This window comes from Podarcis melisellensis, assembly GCF_964234715.1.
Source record: "Podarcis melisellensis genome assembly, chromosome: 5".
Classification (NCBI taxonomy): Eukaryota; Metazoa; Chordata; class Lepidosauria; order Squamata; family Lacertidae; genus Podarcis; species Podarcis melisellensis.
Window position 1 is genome coordinate 84,881,551 of NC_138537.1, and position 23,330 is coordinate 84,904,880.

The following is a 23,330-nucleotide window of genomic DNA, read 5'->3' on the forward strand; positions in this document are numbered from 1 at the left end:
AATACTTTAGGAGTGAGTACAGTGTCACAACCAGCACACAGGAAAATGCACAGCACACAGTCTGCACACGGCACGACAACAACTCATGACCATGCTCTTCTGTTTTAGTACGAAAGGTAGAGGTTGTGGGTTGCGGAAGAGGGTCTTACCTTCTAAAAGGCGAGAAAAGAATAATAGAAACGGAGGAAAGAAACAGAAAAACAAAAGGAGTCATGAAAGGTAGACGAAGTATTGCTTCACAATAAAAGAGTGATGGATATAAAGTTAAACTAATGAGCTGTGAAAGTTGTAGTTCTCAGGCCACAACAGCCTCTTTTTGGAAACAATGGATTTGATCCCCAACACGTTGCTAAATGGTTCCTTAGGGGTTTGCCTCCACAGCTATCAACAACAACAAAAGTCAGGAGTGTCAGTCAATGTAATTTCCAAAGGAAGAAAAAGAAGGACCACAAGTCTTTTCTGATTAAAATTCAAGTGGGTTTCAGACTTAACTTGGGTTTAGGAATCATGGAAAGGCAACAGGCACAGACATGCAAGCAACCTGCTCTGCACTGTTATCTTTGAAAAGTCAAATAAGATAGCTATTCCTCAACCACCAGTGGGGTAGAAGACAGGAGAATCCTCAGGCTCCCCACTTTGATTTCAAAATGCTTGAACAGGGGGAAGGGGCCATAGACCAGTGGTCCTGCACATGGTCACAGGTTCAATCCCTGACATCTCCATGAAAGACTGGAGAGGAAACCAGAGAGACTTTCTGTCAGCCAGAACAGACCTAATGAGCTGGAGGGACCGATGGTCTAACTCAATGTAAGGCTATCAAGCAGAGGACGCTACCATTTACATTCCTTCAGACCCCCAGTTTACACTTCCATAAGAGGAGGACTAAACATCATTCCGTCTTTTAGGTTTCCTAACTAACTTGGCCTTCTAGCTAAAGGATCCGCAGTTGGGGGGGTGGAGTCCACCCTCCACTTTCAATTTCATTGTCACTGTGTCCCATTTACAAATGTTTCAGGGTTCTCATCCTCCAGCAAAATTAGTTAAATGCATCCAATCAGTGGAATGTAGAATTCTGCATCTTCAGCTGCTCTGGCTCCTTCGGTGCTTTTTAAAATGATATTGAGAAAACCGCAAGAATGGGAATTCTTAGTCTACATTTTACAAGGAGGTATATACGCTTCTGAAAACAGTACTATCCCCTTCTCCCCACTTGCGCTGACTCTCTTAATCAATTATCTTTACCAATGGTCAGGGGCAAGCTTGGGTCCCCAGATGTTGTTGGACTACAACTCCCATCATCCTTAGCTGGCAGCACCAGTGGTCAGGCATGATGGGAGTTGTAGTACACAAATAGCCAGGGACTACAAGTTTGGGAAACACGGGCTAAGGAGATGCAGAAATTTAGTCTGCGTTCATTCAGTGGTGCAGCTGGTGTAGGACCTTGCGGCCAAAGCCCATGGCCCCTACAGGCCAACCCCCTCCCAAATAACCACTCGGAGGGTGGGAGAAGCAAGCAGGCCCTGTTGTCCACACATGGGTCAGACAATGCTGACCATCGCAGCATCTTCTCCTCGGACTTCTATTGCATTTCATAGCAGGTGGGCAGATGTGTGGACAAGTGCATGTTTAAAGACGCTCATTTTATTACTTCTTATTATAAATATATTCATAGCTGTCAACTTTTCCCTTTTCTTGTGAGGAATCCTATTCGGAATAAGGGGATTTCCCTTTAAAAAAAGGGAAATGTTGACAGCTATGAATATATTTTCCCTTTCAACCACAAAATGGTGCTAGTTCTCCCGTTAGCATGCTGCAGCAAAAGCAAACTCTGTTTATTCCTGCAGTCGTGGTGATTTAAGTGAGTTTAAAAGGTGAAGCAGCACATTCTCAGGGTATTCCTCTCTCTCTCTCTCTCTTTTATCAGGGCTCATAAGCTGATTTTTTGTTTTCGTCTTTTGCTCTAATACACGAGTGATGTAGAAGCAGGTATAAAGAAAAGAATGACAGTGAGGATGGGAAGAAGAGAAATGTGAACATCCGCATGGCTATCTAAGGAGCCCCCCTCTACCATTAAGTCCAGGAACTATAATTTCCTATTTGCACCTCCACCTACATTCCAAGGTCACTGAACCAGTTATCTTTTGGGGTCCTTCAGTACACAAGTAATTCTGGTGCTTTTTGTGTGCAATTCAAGAACTGATCTTCCTACAAAATGAGAAAAAGGAACTGTTTTTTCATATCATTTACTTGTATCAAGCATATCCAAGTTCATACCATATACAAAGTAAGTTCCATTTATTTCAAAGGAACTTGATCTTAATTGAGTCAAGTCACTTGGGAGTAAGCGCTACTGAAAATCAATGGGCTGCTACAAAAACTGGAGTGCCTCCATTTGGGTTATGAACAAGCCACAGGCTTACAGGACCCCCTCTTTCATTCCAGTTCAGTTCTAACTAGACTTTGCCATGGCATCCACACTGGCAAACTATGGCTAGAACTTTCCAAACAATAATTTTAAAAATATACTGGTATATCAGAGTCTGAAGTGGAGGTTCCAGTTCTGGTTTGCAGGGCGAGTGCTAAGCATACGTCGATTCGGACATTAGAGCAAATTATGATTACATAATCCACAGGAAACGAAGAGGGAATCTGCACCCAAAGGGGCAGGGAGCAGAGCACAATCAAGCCCATAGTTCAATTTCTATCCTCCAAACCATGGCTTGGAGTATCACACAATTTGAGGTATCTACTTTGTTCTCCTAATGGGATGCCAATTTTTAAAATAATAATAATAATAATTAAAATACAAATACAATTCGCTTGTATGAAGGAGGCATAGCGATGCTGTAATATTCTTAATATAGCTAACTTACTTGTTACTAACAAAGTATTTATTAAACACCATCTTAGAGAAGGTATTTTACACCAAATCAGCCAGCATCACCTTGAGACTTGTTACAAGTAAGGATTATGTTTTCTTGAAACCAGTTACGGTAACTGGGACTGGAGAATTCTAAAATTGTTCCGAAACTGGACAAAAAACCCACCTTGCTAGCCCAAGCATCTTCATCCCAGGACGTGAGTTGCAGAACACGGATGATTTCATTTATTTCACCACTCATCTTCTCCACTGTAAAGTTGCGATTTTTCAAGGCCTCCTCTATCCCTTGGCTTTTGGAATTTTTCGTTGTTACAAAAATCTTCATAGCTGCGAAGATTACACAGAAAAGCCTATCAGGAGGTTATTATGCAATATGCTGTACAAAACGCCTCTTTGGCTAAAAGCAGGAAGAATAATTAAGTTATGATCACAGCAGATAAGGGATGGGCAGAAGCCAGATAAGAGATACAGAGGTGGATCTCTGGGTGATTTGCAGTGGATCATCAAAGCTTCCTGATGCCAAACTATTTGACAAGAGCAACAACAAAGCAACTTCTTTCCGGCTAAAATCTGGCTGCTAAAATGAAGGAAGAATAGATTTTTGAGCGAAAGTACTGTGAGATGAGTTCAGTTCTGATAACAAATTCTTAAGCTCACAGCGTGCACGGGGGAACCCTGTCCTTTAGTTCTAATATTGTGGCATTTGCCCATGGTTCTGGTTGGTAGAGGCCTTGTCAATCTGACCAATATATATATATATGGATCAAACAAGCCTGGTTTGAGCCACACACAGGAAGAACAAGGATATAGTCTGAGTTCCTCACTTGCAGTTTTATAAATCATTTAATGTGTCAACATGAATAAAAGTTATTAATATCACAGTTGTTGTAGAAGGGATTATGATGATGACCGGAATGTAATGGGAATTAGTAAGATTTTGGAATGCAGAAATAAAGCGAATAACCAAGCCATCAGTTCTAGCACCTTTTCTAAATTATATAATTTGGTATTTGAACTATTGGTATTAATAATTGTACTAACAATAACAATAAGAAGTGGTATTGTTATAATGAGTCTATTATTGGATTGAAAACTAATAAAAATTATTATGGAAAACAAGCCTGGCTTGTGCACCTCTGCAGTAGATGATCATCTCCCATTATGTTTGGCGCACTTAACAAGGATGCATGTTTAAGTTTGACAAACTTGAATTGTTTGTGACGTCCATCATAGCCATCAATGCATGCAATTCAGTACCAAGATGCTTCTGCTGCAGCCTCACTCAAACTGCCCAGTTCATGCACGGAATACTGAGTTAAACTCAGTGCAGGACCAACTGAATGCATGGCTAGCCAAAGTACTGGCCCTACACAAGAGGCATGTCCTCCTTGATCCTATGCAGTATTATGGGATACCGGGGTACAACCTTCAGATCACCAACGTCTTGAATTGCACCCCAGCATCCTCTGTGGCCTTGGAAAGAAGTCATGGGGTACATATGTCAGATCACATGTACCAGTTTGGTTGCTTGCGAAATTAGGCTGGTCCTGGCTTTATATCTCAAGAGCTGTGCTAAAAACTAGGGGGAATTCACTGCGGAAGATAACCTGCCAGACCCTCTTTTGCCTCTCTGAGACAGTCAACGGAAACTTTAGCTACTGTCCAAGGTTTCAAGGGCTGAGAAGCATAGACTTAAAGTCAGTTTTGGTTGCCGTGTCTTTCTTATAGGATGTTTTGCTTCTATTCGGTTTCCTTTCAGGCGCGTCAGCTAAACGTAATTGCATTTTGATAAATTTGTCACTTTGTAAGCCTGATAGCGGAAAAGGAGGGTGGGTTGCACAGAATAGATAATTACTGTTCAAATTAAATCCGTGGCGTTCTGGCAAGCAAAGATTTGAAGCTGATTAAAGTTACTATGACATCCAGTTTAATTTCAGGCCTTTTCAATTCAACAAGAAACAGAAAGTGCTCGATTGTTATTTATTTTTCAAGCTAAACAGGCCTCTTCCCACCAACATCAACTGTAATGCTTGTAAGGAAGGTTTCGGGGATAGAGGAGGGCTATAGCCCATGTAATTTAAATACAAAATGGCAGCAGCACCTATGGTTTCCTACCCTATGGCAGAGCAGGACGTATTATTGCATATATCCTTTTCTCCTTAGTTCTCATTAAATGAGGGAACCAATCTGTCTACCTCAATGAGAATCAGGTCGTAAATAAAGTGCTCAGTTACAGAGAAGCATCACAGATATAATTGCATATAAATAGCCCATCAGTTCACATGTCACAGTGAGATCAGCTCTGAGAGCTTAAATAGGAGACACACAGGATATGCAAGCCAGAATTTGTGAGGCACAACCTTCTCTTCCAAGACAGCCACAAATAAAACCACTCGCTTAACTTACCCATAGTTGGTTTACAAGGCACGTTGAAAGCTTCCGTTTCCAAAAGCCTTTCAGTGTGCATTTACCTGAGTAGCTTTATTCCCATGTGGTTTTATGAAGTGGGCACAAACACAACCCAATGCATTTGAGAGCACTTTTTAATCTTGTGGAAAAGCAAAAAATAATAATACCAGAAATAAGAACCGGCAGTAGCTCCTTCACGGTGTTCATGGAGTTCACCAACATGACTCTGTGTTCCTGGTGAGTCAACTCTTGCTGCCGCTCATCAATCATTTTGGCCATCTTGGTCATCCCTATGTGAAGGAAGTCAAGGAAGTCATGAAGCGATACAGTACTTCCCTTACGGTTTTGCAATTTCAAGCAGGAGAAGATTACGCCAAACGGCAATTTTAAATGTTACGTTTCCGCAGTTGCAAAGATGCTGTACAACTATTCATTCAAATAGTATATCCCCAGTGTTCAAGGGATGCTATTTTCTAAGGCAACTTGCATTTTTAAAACACAAAAAGCCAATACTAAATCAAGAGATCAGATCAACAATTTGTGGCCCTTTGGACATTTCATTAAATGTCTGCTTAACAAAACACACAGAGCATGCCATTAGCTTAGCTCAGGCATAGGCAAACTCGGCCCTCCAGATGTTTTGGTACTACAACTCCCATCATTCCTGACCTTTGGTCCTATTAGCTAGGGATAATGGGAGTTGTAGTCCCAAAACATCTGGAGGGCAGAGTTTGCCTATGCCTGGCTTAGTTTATGTCAGAAACATACATCAAGGGTAGCCTAATCTGGGACCCAAACTTCTTATAATAATAGGAGTCAAATGGGCCACAGAGAGGTTATGCTGGCCTCAACCAAAGCTAGGGCTTTTTCGGCTATGGCTCCGAACGCTCTGTCACAAGAGACTAGGGCCCTGCGGGACTTGACATCTTTCCTCAGGGCCTGCAAGACAGAGCTGTTCCACCAGGCCTTTAGCCAAGGCACAGCCTGACCCCCTCCTTTGGTAATTTTTCACAGAACTCTAGCCCAATGGTTGCCATCAATTTGATTTGAACTGATTTTATAATGAATTGATTTTAGAATGTTGTATTATTTTACTATTGTTGGCCGCTCTGAGCCTGGCTTTGGCTGGGGAGGGCGGGATATAAATAAAATTTTGATGATGATGCCACATATCCATGTATTAGAGCTGGCATACTACTGTGCTAAGATGCTGAACTATGGATCCAAGTGTTCCTGGTTAAAATTCACCTCTGCTATGAACTAACTAGGCGGTCTCAGGCAAGCCAATCTCTCTCTCAGCCTCTGCTCATATCTGCAATAAAGACACAATAATACCGATCTACCTCACAAGGTTGTTGCAAGCATCACGACAAAGAAAGAATTTATATACCGCACTTCCAAGTGTGATTAGTGATTAGGTTCTACACATCATACAGAAATAAACATTAGATTACTAGGCTACAGCATTTCATACTGCATATAAGACTTAAGATGTGGGATAGGCTAAACCCCTCTCCCTTGGGTACTAGCAAATTAGGGAAAGAGGTTCCCTCAGCCCGTCCCCCCCGATGAGCTAGTCATGCAAGATGCTTCTTACAAGAGGGAATCTTCAAAAATATGAACGACACGCAAGAAATCTGAAGGGACCTATCCATTCACTATGTGGAGTGGCTGACAGACTTAAATTCAACCTGCCTATCAGAACAGCAATTCCATACACACTATATTGGTTAGCGGGGAGAGAGAGAGAAACTCCTGCATGTGATGCTATTCTAGGCTTTAAATGAACTTTCCAGAGCAGGGACTTTAGGCTGCTTTATATATGAGGTGACCCCACAAGTTTGTCCTAGGAGGACATGTCACTCCTCTCAAGCTCCATTCTGGTGCTGTCACCATCTCATATAGCTTACCCACATGCAGATTTGTGGAAGAGGAGTCTTCTATGTAAAAGTAAAAAGGAAAGGGCCACTGGACCCTTAAGTCCAGTCAAAGGCGACTATGGGGTTGGGGCACTCATCTCGCTTTCAGGCCAAGAGAGCCAGCGTTTGTCCACAGGCAGCTTTCCGGGTCATGTGGCCAGCAGGACTAAACCGCTTCTGGCGCAACGGAACACCGTGACGGAAACCAGAGTGCACGGAAATGCTGTTTACCTTCCCGCTGCAGTGGTACCTATATATCTATATATCAAGTCCCGCAGGGCCCTGGTCTCTTGTGACAGAGCGTTCCACCAGATTGGAGCCACAACCGAAAAAGCCCTGGCTCTGGTTGAGGCCAGCCTAACCTCTCTGTGGCCTGGGACCTCCAAGATGTTTTTTTGAAGACTGTAAGGTCCTCCTTGGGACATACCAGGAGAGGCGGTCCTCCTAGGCCGTATAGGGCTTTAATGCTACTAGTCTTAATATGTTCCCAACTTAGCACATCGATTATATTTATTCTCTGAACTATCGTCTGCACATCTCTTGGGAGACAGTGATCCAAATATTATGAGCATACCAGACAAGGTCATGCCCAAAAAGGTGGCAGCAATAGGAAGGAGATGACTGCGGCCGCAGCCAGCAGACCTAGATAGCCATTGAAAAATAAACAACCACAGCAAAACTACTAGAGCAACTGAGCAAAACAAAACACGGAAAACAAAAAGGACAGGAAACGTTTCTAAAACAGAAACATGGAAATTATTTCCCTTAATTTTTATGCTTCTGTTTTAAAAAACCGCTTCCTTTCATTTTCATGCCATCTTGTTTCTGTGAAATAGAAACGCAGGTCGGCATATCCAACGTTAATGATGCGTTTAATTAGGAAGGGAATAACAAAACAAAACAAAAAAGATGAAGAGTTATCTGATGCAACTGGGCAGCCTATGGGATTGCAAGAGCAGAGGCAGATATTGGAACAGCATCCCATAATTTGGGCAAGTTTGAAGTAGAATTGGAAGCCCAAATCTATTTGTCCCACAAACTAACTCTTCAGGCCACACTACATTCAAAAAGTGAGAAGAGAGTGTAACGAAAGCAAGGCCTGCCAGCAAAAGGCAGACAGAACTCCCAGAATAGAAGACACATTGACAAGAGTAAGTGTTATCTAAACAGAGGCCTCCACCAGGATAAAATATATATTCCGAGCCTTGAATTCATCCAGTGCCTTGGCTAGAAAGGCCTTCAGCGAGAAAACTCCACTTCCTACAAAGTCCCAGAAAATTACAAAGTCAGGTGATAAAAAAGGGTGGAAACCTCATTGCCCTCCAAGTTGAGAGCAAAGCACTCACTTAAAGCAACTTTTGATAGGCTGATGTATTAAATATCTGAAACAGCTGCTGTGGGCAATGCTTTACATTGTCTTTGGCTGCAAGGAACACGGTCTCACCCCATTTTTGTCCTTCATCTGCTCTTAAAAATTCAGTGTTTCTGCGTACCTCTCTTGAACACAGAGACATGCTTGCTTCTTTCCCTACCTCCATTGTTTTTATCGATATTGGAGAATCCCTTGATTTTCTGCTCCATGTAGAGGCAAAGAGGTTCCAGCAGCTTTGAGCTGGCTGGGGAATGTCTGTCTGCTCATCCTGCTTCTGAATTCCTTTCTGACTCCCTTTCTGGCTCTTCATTCCTCTTGGCCATTGCTCATTGTCAAAGTGGATGTGACAGAGACATTTGTGTATTTGCCTGCCTGCCCCATTCATATTTAAGGGGAGAGTGGGAGAGGTCTAGAGGGGCTAAGTCTAACATCAGTAGGGGCATGCCAGAATAAAAGAGCTCCTGAACTGAGTCAGGCTGGAAGGAAAAGTACCTGAAGCAATGGGACCCAGGGAGATAGGGCAGGGAAGGATCCAACTCCTCTCTTTAGAAGTTAAGGATTTCGTGATCCCATCCCATCCCCCGCTCTCCGCTGCCAATTTATATGTGGATGATGCAGGCGCATAAATTAAAAACAGGGCTGTCACTGTCATAACCCACAAATAGTGACTGTTTGCTGGCTTTGGCAGACTGGTTAGAGGGGAAAAAGAAGATTAAGTGTCTCTCTATGCTGCTACCACTTCAGGGTCAATGGTTCACAAAGTATGAAGGGGATGGCACAAATCACAAAGGTTTTATTCATATAGCACCTCCAGAGAGGTAACACTTCTCACACTTCAAGAAACCACATAGGTGAAATATTACAATCAGCGTTAGAAACTCAGCTATATAAGCTAGGCGCCAAATGGCTCCTTAAACAAGGGCTACTATGCTCTTTTAAAATGTGGGGTTTTGAGGGGGGGTTATTGGGTTCTTTTTATTGTGATTATAGATTTTGCAGTTTTATATTTTGATTTTATTCTGTAAACCGCAGATGATGATGATGACGACGACAGTGGTTGCCAAAACAGAATGGCTCAAAAGCCGTATTTTGCAATACAGCTTTTTGGTTCCTGAAATTCATTCTGATTGTGTAGATAACATTTTAATTGACAGAATTCCACAGGATGTGGTATTAGTATGTGAAAACAGTCACGATCCAAGGATCTGCAGGCACGCACCTCCAGATGGTGGACACATCAGGCACTATCCTGGCGACGGGGAACCTTCATTTGGTCGCAAGCGGCTGATAGCCAGGGGCAAAACGTGCCTGGCGAATTTCGAATGCTGATTGTAAACACATGGACCCCACAGAGACTCTAAAGTTTGCAATGCCCCATTTCAAGCCAATGAGTTCTAGCTCTATTTACTCTCACAAGGGAGGTTTCTTCATTTGCAGTGGCCTTGCACCCAGTACTGGGCATGGATTGGCAGCGACAAGGCTTCCGATAGAGCCTCTTGGTGTGAACCTGGAACCTTTGGCATGCAAGACATGAGCTTAGCCACTAAGCGATGCTGCCTCCCATAGCTCAGGAGAGAGAAAGAGAGAAAATCTCCACATTATTAAAGGTGCCGGGTAAAAACATTGCTGGAATGCACTAAGAGGAATACTGGGAATGTCTAACCTGGTCCTAGGTTCTTTGTGTAGGTGACCAAGTCCTCCATAGTTTCCACCACCTCTGCCACTGTTAGGTATTCCAGAATTCCTTTGCAGACACGAATGATTTTACGGACCTTAAATAATAATAATAAAGGTAATCATTAGTGTTTTTTTCCTTTTATCACAACGGGCCAACATGGCCAAAGGCACTGTTTCTGGTCAAAAGCAGAGCATGTACAACATCAGTGACAATACAGAGAGACACGCAACAGCATGGTGGAAGCGATTTGAACAAACATCCGGTGCTTTCCAGCATACAGTGGTACCTTGGTTCTCGAACCTAATCCATTTCAGGAGTCAGTTCGACTCCCGGAACCATTCAAAAACCAAGGCACAGCTTCCAATTAGCTGCAGGAGCCTCCTGCACTCAATCGGAAGCCGCGTCAGATGTTCGGCTTCTGAAAAACATTCGCAAACCGGAACTCTTACTTCTGGGTTTGCAGTGTTCGGGAGCCGATTTGTTCGACAATTAAGCCGTTCCGAGAACCAAGGTACCACTGTATTTATTTTCAGGGCAACAAACGTGTGTTGTTCCACATACTTTGCAATAGGTCTGTTTTCCCTCACAATAAAATACCACGTTTAGTCGCTCTGGGATGAATGTCTGGTAGATGCAATGCGCTACCCATTACCCATCAATAGAAAAAGCTGCCTGCAGAGTTGCACATGACTGCCTTCAAGGGCGCTTTTTTCCCCATCATGTTCTTTCAAGTACAGTGGACCCTTGGGTTGCGCACCTCTCTGGATACGCAACCTTCAGGTTATGTTCTGCATGCTGTGTGCATGCACAGAAGTGCTCTATCGTGCTGCGCAGAAGCACTCTATCACACCACACACGTGCGCAGAAGCAGCGCCTCTGGTTACGGATTTTTTGGAGTGCGCACAGACCCCTGGAATGAATTAAATTTGTATCCAGAGGGTCCACTGTAATGTTCTCTGTGCAGCGATGAATACAAAATCCCTTGAAAGAAAATGTATGCCTTCTATATTTAGATGCTATATGAGCACTGTTGAATGTGTGAAATTAAGTGCAGCACGGGAGAGAATGTTCCATTTTAAAGCTTCAGCCAAATGTTGCATTATATTATCGTTTCTTTAATATTTCCAGCGTGACAATGCAAGTTTGAGAACACGCTATCAAGATCACAAAGATGGGGAAAGGGCGAGCACTTTCCAGAAATCAGCTTCCCTGAAGGCAAATTAACTACTCCACAATTTCAAGAGCTATTCTCTCCAATGGTATCAATAAGAAATGGGAGAGTAATTGTTAATAAATCAGATGCCAAGGATATTCATAGCATGGCTGATAAGCTTCGCTTTAATGCACCTCTCCTAAAGCCTCCACAGTACTAACTAAAAAGCACTGAAAAAATACACAGTCATTGTGTCTGCTAAGGAACATCTTGCATTTATTCTCAATGCCAGAGCCTCATGCTGTAATGTTAATTCAAAACATGCAGAAATAAACTTCATAAAGACTACTGGTGAGAAAAATCTTACTTTAAAAAACACGTACAGCCGTACCATTCGACTTCCAAAACATTCGGAAACCAAAGTGCGGCTTCTGATTGGCTGCAGGAAGCTCCTGCAGCCAATCAGAAGCCACAGAAGCCTCGTCGGATGTTTGGCTTCCAAAAGTAGTTCGCAAACCAGAACAGTCACTTCTGGGTTTCCGGCGTTCGGGAGCCAAAACGTTCAAGAACTAAGTTGTTCGAAAACCAAGGTATGACTGTAATACCATCGTGACAAGTTGATGCATTTCAGACTTTTCAATGCTGCGGTTCAGACAACTGTTGGGGGCTTTATAAACCGTGTTTTATGAAGCCGGGAGTGTGATTGGCACTTCTGCTCTCCCTTTTCCTTCCCACTCTCTTGTGAAATGCAGATTTTAGCCAGAGTCACTCTACCTTACTTTCCTAGCTTTTTAACAACATTAAGCCAGAGCTCAGAGCCACAGTTTGGACACAACAGGGAACTCTGGCTTAATACAAGCCAGGTTCTGTGCACAGAAGCCAGGAATTTGCACATGGTGTGCAACTCACTGAGGGCAAGGGAAAGCCCTCCCCAGCCCCGATACTTAGTCCTGGTTTTATGAATCATACTTTTATAAACCACTAATGTAGAAAACAATATTCAGGCAGGTGCTCTAAATTTGCAGCCAGGTACTGCGTGGGTGTTGCTGACTGGCATTAGAAAGCTCACCTCGGCCTCATCGAATGTCAGAAGCAAGTCCGATGTCCCAGAAAGGATGCCTCTTGATCCGTCAATGAGGTAATCACGAGCAGGTACTGAGTAAGGGTCCGTTTGGAGCATCTGCGCGGCCTGTACAAGCTTTGTGCAAGCATTTTCCACCCTAGGAGGAACCATTGTGAGAGAGAAATTAGTGTCAGTCCCGCTACCTGTAGGGGACAGACGGGAGCCAACTCTGGAGCAGTATGACTACAGACCAGTGCTTCCCAAACGCTCCAGCTGTTTTTTGGACTCCAACTCCCATCGTCCCTAACTAGCAAGACCAGTGGTCAGGGATGATGGGAACTGTAGTCCAAAAACAGCTGCAGACCCAAGTTGGGGAAACACTGTAATAGATCATCTTCCTTTGCATTGTACACAGATTATTTAACATACTCCTACAAGGGACACGGGTGGCGCTGTGGGTTAAACCACAGAGCCTAGGACTTGCCAATCAGAAGGTCGGTGGTTCGAATCCCCGCCATGGGGTGAGCTCCTGTTGCTCAGTCCCTGCTCCTGCCAACCTAGCAGTTTGAAAGCACGTCAAAAGTGCAAGTAGAGAAATAGGTAAACGGCGTTTCCATGCGCTGCTCTGGTTTGCCAGAAGTGGCTTAGTCCTCCTGGCCACATGACCTGGAAGCTGTATGCCGGCTCCCTTGGCCAGTAAAGCGAGATGAGCGCCGCAACCCCAGAGTCATCCACGACTGGACCTAATGGTCAGGGGTCCCTTTACCTTTACCTCTACTCCCATGCCAGGGTGCATTTTCTAGTTAAAATGTAAAACACAGAATCAGAAGATCGGCCCATCTAGCTCTTAGTACCCTTAAGCCTGGCTGGAGGCACTTCTCCATGCTTTTAGACAGGAATGATTCCCAGCTACTGGGATTAAGTCTGAGACCTGCTGGAGGCAAAGTATGCACTCTGCCCGTGAGCAATGGTCCTTCCTCTTGCATAAAGCTGGTTTCCTTTGAAGCATTTATGACGTATGTTGAAAAGGCCAGTGTTTGGGGGAAACTACACATTACATGCCAACGTGCATTTAAAAACTATTAACCGATGGCCCATTTTGGTTTAAAAGCCGCTTGCTGGAGACAGAGAGGTAGGACCCAGCTTTGTCACCGAGAACCAGACACCACCTTCGTAGGTGGAACTATGCAGCAATAGGGCACGTTGAATTTTTCAACTTTCATATTCCAAAAATGAGGGGTCCTAAAAAGTTGTAACATGATTGGGGATTCAAAATATATTTCAGTTAAATTAATATAATTTAGTCTTGCTTGGCGAGTAAACTGTGTGCATCACTCGAGTAAACTGCATCGAAATCATTAAAAATGATTGCCCAATATTATTATTATTATTATTATTATTATTAGGCATCACCTGACATTTTCAGAAGGCAACATTAAAATTATTTGGTTTTCCGAAAGTAGACTTGCGAAGCTAACTGCTGCCCAATCTCAAAAATTGTTGTTGTTTAGCCGTTTAGTCATGTCCGACTCTTCGTGTCCCCATGGACCAGAGCACGCCAGGCACTCCTGTCTTCTACTGCCTCCCGCAGTCTGGTCAGATTCATGTTTGTAGCTTTGAGAACACTGTCTAACCATCTCGTCCTCTGTCATCCCCTTCACCTTGTGCCCTCCATCTTTCCCAACATCAGGGTATTTTCCAGGGAGACTTCTCTTCTCATGAGGTGGCCAAAGTATTGGAGCCTCAGCTTCAGGATCTGTCCTTCCAGTGAGCACTCAGGCCTGATTTCCTTAAGAATGGATGTGTTTGATCTTCTCGCAGTTCATGGGACTCTCAAGAGTCTCCTCCAGCACCATAATTCAAAAGCATCAATTCTTCGGCGATCAGCCTTCTTTATGGTCCAGCTCTCACTTCCATACATCACTACTGGGAAAACCATGGCTTTAACTATACGGACCTTTGTTGGCAAGGTGATGACTCTGCTTTTTAAGTTGCTGTCTAGGTTTGCCATCGCCTTTCTCCCAAGGAGCAGGCGTCTCTTAATTTTGTGACTGCTGTCACAATCTGCAGTGATCAGGGAGCCCAAGACAGTAAAATCTCTCACTGCCTCCATTTCTTCCCCTTCTATTTGCCAGGAGGTGATGGGACCAGTAGCCATGATCTTCGTGTGTTTTTTGATGTTGAGCTTCAGACCATATTTTGCGCTCTCCTCTTTCACCCTCATTAAAAGGTTCTTTAATTCTTCCTCACTTTCTGCCATCAAGGTTGTGTCATCTGCATATCTGAGGTTGTTAATATTTCTTCCGGCTATCTCAAAAATAGCAGAAGCCTATTCATACTCAGAAGCCTATTTTTAAGAACCCTCACTGAAGAAATTTGCAAAATTAAGTTTCACTCCCTAAAACTGCATGCCTTAATGCAGCGAGTCTTGGGAGATCACCCCACCTCTTCTTTCAAAGATTGGCAGGAGGGGGAGGTCACTTGTTGGGACATCTCCATAGCTTCCATTTGTCAATTAACCTCTTGCCTTGCTCATGTACCTCCCCCTCCCCCCAACTATCACCCCAGGGCTATTTGAAGGACCATCTTGCCCTGAGGGGAGGGGAGAAGAAGGAAGCTTGAGGAACTGTTACCAGCCTGCTATCACTCAGTTCTGTTCTGACTGGAATACAAAAATCTGTGCATGACTCATACAGGTTTGGCATTCAGAGGTTGTTGGGTTGTTGTTTTTAAATTATGCTTTAACCAGGAAAATGACTCCTGATAGTCTAGACCATTTGACTATCAGCTAGGGCAGGCTGACATTATTTGCTGGCTTGAAATATCATTAAAACAAGCCATTACCTTATATGAAGAATTCTAAGCCCAAAATTATTAAAATGCCATTTGTGAAACGGTTACATTCCTTTTATTCACAGTGAGCTTTCTAAAGCGTCAAGTCTGAAATCAGACAATATGCTCTTGCAATGTTCACAATAATCTAATTTCCTGGAGTACTAATCTGAGCACTTTTGGTAGCTCAGGGACTCGGAGCTGCAACATAGTTCTCACCTACAGTAATTTTTTGATCAGCATAATGCAAGATAATGCTGGAGCCACGACCAACTTGTTGATAAAATCTGCGGATTTTGTCGAGTTCAATACACAAAATGATGTGTTGCACTGACAGCAAGCTACTGGACGTGCGAACTAAGCTGTAACACAGATGAGAGAGTAACATCCTATTTACAAGCCAAATTTAGCAAAAGATTAAATATAATTCACTTGGCTGGTTTTAGATAGCAGCCAAGTATCTTGTAAATGCCACTAGAGCTGTGTGTGCTAAAACATCTACGTCCTTTCCAGATAGAAACACAGCACTATTTATTTTTTTTAAGGTAGAACTTCAGTGTCTAAAAATAAAATACTATTATTTCTGCAGGAGTGAACGTATGTATCATTCTCTTGCCTATTTTGCACCATTTCCTTCAAGTCCTCCTATTTGTGCCTGTACAGGTCCTGACTTTGGTTAACAACTTCTTATTCTTATGGCTAATCTGATTTTACAACTGGCAGCGAGGTTTGACTGCATATAAACCGTAGTTATTAATCTTGAGGTGCTAAGAGCGCTTGGGACTTTTGCAATGAAGGCAAACAATTCCCACGGAGATGGTAGAGCCATTTTGGAGCTATATATTACAGATAGTTCACATCGCTGAACCCGTTCCCCATATGCAATTAACCCCTTCCATACAAGAAGGGTTCAGCCTAGTCTTCTCCCTAACAAACAAGCTTGCTCAGTCAAATTTTTTTCCATGGAGGAACATTCATTAAGGCAAGCCCTCACCTGCAGTCTTCAGTGTTACAGCCCCAAAATATATTTATTACCTCAGTGTAAATATAGCCAGCAACACTGGGAACGCAACATAGGTTCGGATCCAACACAACGGGCCAGGTGGTTTGGGGGGGGGGACTTTGAACAGCTGACTCCCATGTCATAACACAGGGGTCCCTAATGTGGTACCCACAGCCTTAAAGCAGCCAGGCCATTTCCCCAATTTAAAACTTACCTCCCTTCCCTCTCAACCACCAAAACAACTGGTATTAGCTGGGGGGAGAGACAGGGAGAGAGAGAAGGATGCAATGTGGGTCCCTATTTCCCTTCACAGCTGCTTTGAAAGGTGGTTTAAATCAAATAAAGACTGTAGGGGGAGGGATAAGGGTTAACCACCCTAGAAAAACAGTCAAGCAAAAAGAGACCTGATCATGGATCGCCCATGTCACAACTTTTTGCGTCCACCAAAAGTTGCTGTTGTGTCCAATGGCATTTTCAAACCCTAGGCCCTATCTGTGCTGTCCGTTTAAAGCAGTATCATGCCATTTCCAACAGTGATGGCTTTCCCCAAAGCTAAGGTTACCAGACAGTCCCCGGATTTACAAATCAGTCCCCATACAAAATCCATTGAAGTTAAAAAGTGACCCCAGATTCATTGGAAAAAATCTGGTAACCTTACCCAAAGCATCCTGGTAACTGCAGCTTGTTAAGGAGAACCCTGTTCATCTCACTTAAATGCAGTAATACCAGAGCCTCCATGTGTCCCTATTTTCAGATCAACAAAAGCCATCCCGGTTTCTGATTTGATCCCAGAATGTCCCGTTTTTTCTTTGTTGTTGTTGTTTAGTCATTTAGTCATGTCCATCTCTTCGTGACCCCATGGACCAGAGCACGCCAGGCACTACTGTCTTCCACTGGCTCCCGCAGTTTGGTCAAACTCATGCTGGTAGCTTCAAGAACACTGTCCACCCATCTGGTCCTCTGTCGTCCCCTTCTCCTTGTGCCCTCCATCTTTCCCAACATCAGGGTCTTCTCCAGGGAGTCTTCTCTTCTCGTGAGGTGGCCAAAGTATTGGGGCCTCAGCTTCAGGATCTGTCCTTCCAGTGAGCACTCAGGGCTGATTTCCTTCAGAATGGATCGGTTTGATCTTCTTGGAGTCCATGGGACTCTCAAGAATCTCCTCCAGCACCATAATTCAAAAGCATCAATTCTTCAGTGATCAGCCTTCTTTATGGTCCAGCTCTCACTTCCAAACATCACTACTGGGAAAATCATTAGGCTATCCCTATTTTCATTGGAGAAATGTTGGATGGTAGGGAGTTATGTGACCCCCTAAGCCAAGGAGATAAGTAACTATACAACCTTTAGAAGACATCTGGGATTTTTTTTTTAGTGTTTGTGTTTTCTATATATGTTGGAAGCTGCCCAGAGCGGCTGAGGCAACCCAGGCAGAAAAGTGGTATATAAATAATAAAATTATCATTGTTATTGTTATGAAATAGGATGTCCTTATTTTCATGGGAGAAGTGTTGACAGCTGTGTAATGCAGCATATTATACTCTCTCATTCACACTATGAAATCCCAAGACATAATTAGATCTTCCTATGCTTTAGAGAAAAAGTTGGATGTAATCATAAGTGCAGTATATCTGATATTTAAAGCAGGCAGAGAAGCTACTAAGCAAATATTCAAAATAATCCACAATGCAGCTAGATCTTCACACAATTTTCCATTTAGCTTTTTCACTGCCCCAGATTTCCCACCTCCTGGCAAAGGCATTCATGTGCTTGAGGCAACATCTTTCTGCCCCACATCATGGGATGCTCGCACCCCCAACAATTTAGCAAAACCTTCATCTGTCTTAACTAATAAAGAACACACACTATTCAGAAGCTGGCCAGAAACAGCCTTTTTCAATAAGGAATTTGTATTTGACATTGTCAAGGAAATTGGCTTAATGATAACGAAAGTGATTATTACGCCTTCAAAACCTCCAGGAAGAAAATCATTATATCTTTTGCGCCGATGCATGAAGTTAATTACGAGTGCCAGTCAATTAGCTTTCAGGTATCAAACAAAATCTGAGCCAGACCAAGGGCACACAGAGAGAAAAGCAGACACGCTACCCCTTGACACTGTCATCCAAACTAAAAGGGACTTTTATCTTGGGGAGAAAAATATTATTTGTGCAGCTAGTTGTTGGAGAACTCTGTACTGAAGAAGCGGGATATTGGAACAGCTAAGACCACATTACAAAGTCCAGTCCAAATTAACCCAAATCTCTGATGAATAACAAGTCTAATCTTGTTCCTGATGTATTAGTTTGCTATGTGCAGGGATTTTTGCTTGCTTGTTTGTTTACTGAGAAGCATTCAGTCAAGGGAGGTCTCACTTGCACTCCAAAATAGTACGGCACTGATACAAGGTTAGCGAGGCTTTTATAAAACCACTACCAAGACTTGCCATGTTTATTTACTTACTTAATGAATGCAGGAGGCATGTCTCTCTTCAAAATCTGGTCTTCAGTTGTCTGCACGGTTTCTTTTCCAACCTGCAGCAGGAGCAAAAAAAGTTGTTTTTTAAAATCACCAGCTACAGAATTTCAATGTAAATTTCTTAATAAAGTCAAAATATGAACAACAGCTTTTCCTGTTCCCATGGTTCACTACTTACCCGGCACTCGGAAGCAGTGCTAGAAACTCAGATATACAGTGCTACCTCGGGTTACATACGCTTCAGGTTACAGACTCCGCTAACCCAAAAATAGTACCTAGGGTTAAGAACTTTGCTTCAGGATGAGAACAGAAATCGTGCTCTGGCGGCGTGGCGGCAGCAGGAGGCCCCATTAGCTAAAGTGGTGCTTCAGGTTAAGAACAGTTTCAGGTTAAGTACGGACCTCCGGAACGAATTAAGTACTTAACCTGAGGTACCACTGTATAAGCTAGATGCCAAATGGCTCCTTAAAGAAAGGTTACAGTCACCAAAATGGAATGTCGAGTTGCCATTTTGGGGCAAGACAGCTCTAAAGTCTTATAGTGGTACCTCAGTTTATGAACTTAATTCGTTCCAGAGGTCCGTTCTTAACCCAAAACCATTCTTAACCTGAGGCGCGCTTTTGCCAATGGGGCCTCCTGCTGCTGCCAGTGCACAATTTCCGTTCTCATCCTGGGGCAAAGTTCTCAACCCAAGGCACTACGTCCGGGTTAACAGAGTTTGAAATAAGGATGGAGCTATCTTAGAGGCACTGGCTGGTTTCACATTTTTTTCTGCATTGGGTGTGCGTGCGCGCGCACAAGATGCAAAAATCACATCATGATTCACGATATATTGCCAGGTCAAAAATTATGAAACAGACATCACAATATGGACTTTGAACTGCTTTCGGAAGTTATGTCAATGTATCACCCAGCCCTAGTGCCTTACTGCACACAGTGCCAAGGAGAAACTGTGCACTCCCTGGCCCAATGACCACAATAAATACAAGGAAGCCAATACTTGGCATCTTGCACCATAACTGGTGACTCAGAAGTCATCCCTGAAGCTCCCAAAGATATGAAACTCAAGGGTTCCTTGAGTCAGGGGGCAAGGAGTTCTTTTTCCTCCTTCATGTTCCTCATAAAAACCCACTTCCAGTTATTTACACAGAGCTATGGGGACGCAGGTGGTGCTGTGGTCTAAACCACAGAGCCGGGCTTGCTGATCAGAAGGTCAGCGGTTAAAATCCCCGCAACGGGGTGAGCTCCTGTTGCTCAGTCCCTGCTTTTGCCCACCTAGCAGTTCAAAAGCACATCAAAGTGAAGTAGATAAATAGGTACCACTCCGGCAGGAAGGTAAACGGCATTTCCGTGTGCTGCTCTGGTTCGCCAGAAGCAGCTTAGTCATGCTGGCCACATGACCCGGAAGCTGTATGCCGGCTCCCTCAGCCTATAGAGCAAGATGAGTGCCACAACCCCAGAGTCATCCGCGACTGGACCTAACGGTCAGGTGTACATTTACCTTTTTATGATCAAAGGGAGGAATTCAACATTGCACCCCTCTGATCGTTTTGCCAGAGCAAGCAAATCCCATTTCGTCTTCCCCCATCTACTGCTCTGGGGGGGGGTGTCTCCTGACCCTTGAGAGCAGATTTGGGGAACAGGGGGGAGAAAACACCACTGCAGTAGTGGGAGCCCTTGCACTAACTTCTGCTAGCACACCAGCTTACTTGAACCCAAGCCACTGCAACATAAACAAGAATTCAGGTTCCTGGTGGTCAATGCAGCTTACAGTCAAAATTTCAATATGGGGGCCCACAAGAAAGGAAAGGGAAGAAGTGGTGAATATGAGCAAATGAAACAGTTTCATACTTGGGTTCATTTTTGGCTGGGGATAAGGACTCGGCAACTAAGCCACAGGCTAGTTTTAAAAGGGAGTTGAGGAAGTTGGCATTCCTCACTCAGAGAAGCAAGTACTTCCAGTTAGTGCCACAAACTACAAGGAAACAGTACTATGAAATCTCTGCAAGCCAAGCAAAATACTTCCAGCCCACAAAAGGAAGAGAGGTGTATTTTAGGAGCGCTGATGCACTGAAATTACTATTTACAGCTCTACCAACACAACACCTCCCCACCCCCATTTTCTGCAGGTTATTATATAAATACATCTGGACATTCTCTTCTTGCACAGTATGGATCCCAGAACGTGTTGAAACAAAAGGTAAGAATACAGAAGGACACATGGGCTAACATGAACATTTCTCTCTCTCTCTCTGCAGGCTTGCATGGCAGAAATGCTTCCCCATTTTGGACAGTGTGGGAAAGGGTTTTATATGGATAGCAATTTATGATAAAGTTCGTCCATGCAGGGAGGGACTCTGGTCTGACGGGGCCCCTCCCCACATAAAAGAACTCTGCAAAGTAGTTCTACATAGAATCGTAGAATCACAACATCTCAGAGCTGGGAAGGATCCCGGGGGTCATCTAGTCTGTTATAAGAATTTTAAGCTCTCAGATATAGAATAAATATTCATAAATGCACACATATCTAAATATATGAACCATGTGTCTGAAATAGTACGGGAGAGCAATCCTGAAGCCATTTTGACTCTCCCAGTGACCTCAAATATTCCTCACTCTGCAGTAAGGGAGGCAAATGGGGAAATCCTTCCCATCGCCTTTTTGCATACAAATCCTGTCTTAAGGGCGCATTTGTGTATGACTAGGGTGAGCCTGTGACCTGGATTCAAGAACTAAAGTATTAACCATCACAAAAGAATGGCCAGACATCCGAGGTAATGCAATCAGTCATTTCTGCTGCAGACCACCTCCCTCTGTGATGTATGTATGAAGTTTTTTGGGGGTGGTCTTGGGCTACAGGGTGGGCAGTTTCAAAAGTCTATACAGTAGTACCTCAGGTTACAGACGCTTCGGGTTACAAACCCCACTAACCAGGAAGTGGTTGTTCCAGGTTAAGAACCTTGCCCCAGGATAAGAACAGAAATCGTGCACCAGCGGCAGCAGGAGGCCCCATTAGCGAAAGCATGCTTCAGGTTAAGAACGGACCTCTGGAACGAATTAAGTTCTTAACCAGAGGTACCACTGTATAAGGGCTTGTGCACCATTGTTCAGGGTTCTCCTCCCTCTTGCGCTTGGTTAGTGGGGACCCTGTTGCAACAGTTCCTTGAATAAAGATCAGGCTTACTAGCCACTTTGCTTCTCAATATACTCTGGTTGGCCTCTGTTATTTTCTCCTACTGATAGGGAACCCACCTAAGGACTCTGTACGGGCTCTGGAATACCGCATAATGGAAAGGGAGCAGTTTTTCTTCTAACAAGTCCCACCCCCTGCAATGAAGGAATCTGAACTAGTCCAGTTGGTCATACCACCTCGGCTTAGAAACCTCCAAGGAAGAAGAATCTGCTACCTCTCGTGGGAGTCCGTTCCAATGTTGAAGTCCTAGTTATTCTGGGACTTGTGGACTGTTGAAGACATGGAGGAAAACAATTCCAGAGGGCTCATTTAAGCTGAGCATCAAGACAAGAACTGCTCTCTTTCCTGCTCCTTTGCATTTGGAGGAGGCGAGAATAAACTTTTGCCTAATCGGAGCTTTCTCAAATTCCCAATTGTTCCCATTGTTTTTTTGGGGACCAGCCCTTTCTCCTTTCCCAAGGGGAAGAAAAATAATATCCATGGCGAGGTCAGTTGAAGACAGGAAAACGAAAAGTCTAACGTTCTAATTTTCAATTCGCCTTGAATAGGTTTTCAGCGCTGCTGCCGTTCTGACAATCAAACAGCGGGAGGCAGGGAGAGCCACGGGAACAGAACAACCCTTTTCCAGATTTGCTCAGTCACACTTGACATTTCAGACATGCAAATACTATGCCAAGTGTTATAATGTACAAAGGAGAGCTGTTTGGGTTGTTTTTGTTTTTCAGCAGTGATCAGCACTGTCTTTCAGCAGTGATCACATTAGTATCTATGTAATCTGATACCCGCCCCCAATCTGTTGCCAATTGCTAAATTGATTGGGGGGGGAGGATTCCTCCCAGGAAAGTCTTCCAATAATTCTATCGAATAAATCAGGGGTAGGAAAACTAAGGCCTGGGGGCCGGATGCGGCCCAATCGCCTTCTCAATCCGGCCCGCGGATGGTCCAGGAATCAGCGTGTTTTTACAAGAGTAGAATGTGCCCTTTTATTTAAAATGCATCTCTGGCTTCTTTGTGGGGCCTGCCTGGTGTTTTTACATGAGTAGAAGGTGTGCTTTTATTTAAAATGCATCTCTGGTTTATTTGTGGGGCATAGGAATTCGTTCGTTTCCCCCCCAAAAAATATAGTCCGGTCCCCCCACATGGTCTGAGGGATGGTGGACCGGCACACGGCTGAAAAAGGTTGCTGACCCTTGGAATAGATGCATCTTTATAACACACCACCATTTAACTGAAGAGAATGGCCAGGTCATTACTATTATTATATTATTTTGCATTTCAAGATAAATATAGACGGAAACCTTATAGAGAAGTGTCCGTGACAGCTTGGTGCAGATGTGTGACTTGTTCAGTTT

The 23,330-nt window shown here is 43.7% G+C and overlaps 1 protein-coding gene across 4 annotated transcripts in view; it reads right to left on the bottom strand.

Annotated features, from left to right (window-relative positions):
• Window positions 1-23,330, bottom strand: part of VCL (vinculin) — an 84,147-nt gene that overhangs the window by 37,588 nt on the left and 23,229 nt on the right. For all 4 annotated transcript variants that reach the window (XM_081913495.1, XM_081913496.1, XM_081913497.1 and 1 more), the window contains exons 2-6: window positions 18,771-18,841; window positions 12,482-12,632; window positions 10,245-10,353; window positions 5,458-5,580; window positions 3,048-3,208 (exon numbers count right to left, since the gene is read on the bottom strand). In XM_081913495.1, the coding sequence (XP_081769621.1) occupies window positions 3,048-3,208; window positions 5,458-5,580; window positions 10,245-10,353; window positions 12,482-12,632; window positions 18,771-18,841 (615 nt within the window). The remainder of the gene's footprint in view (window positions 1-3,047; window positions 3,209-5,457; window positions 5,581-10,244; window positions 10,354-12,481; window positions 12,633-18,770; window positions 18,842-23,330) is intronic.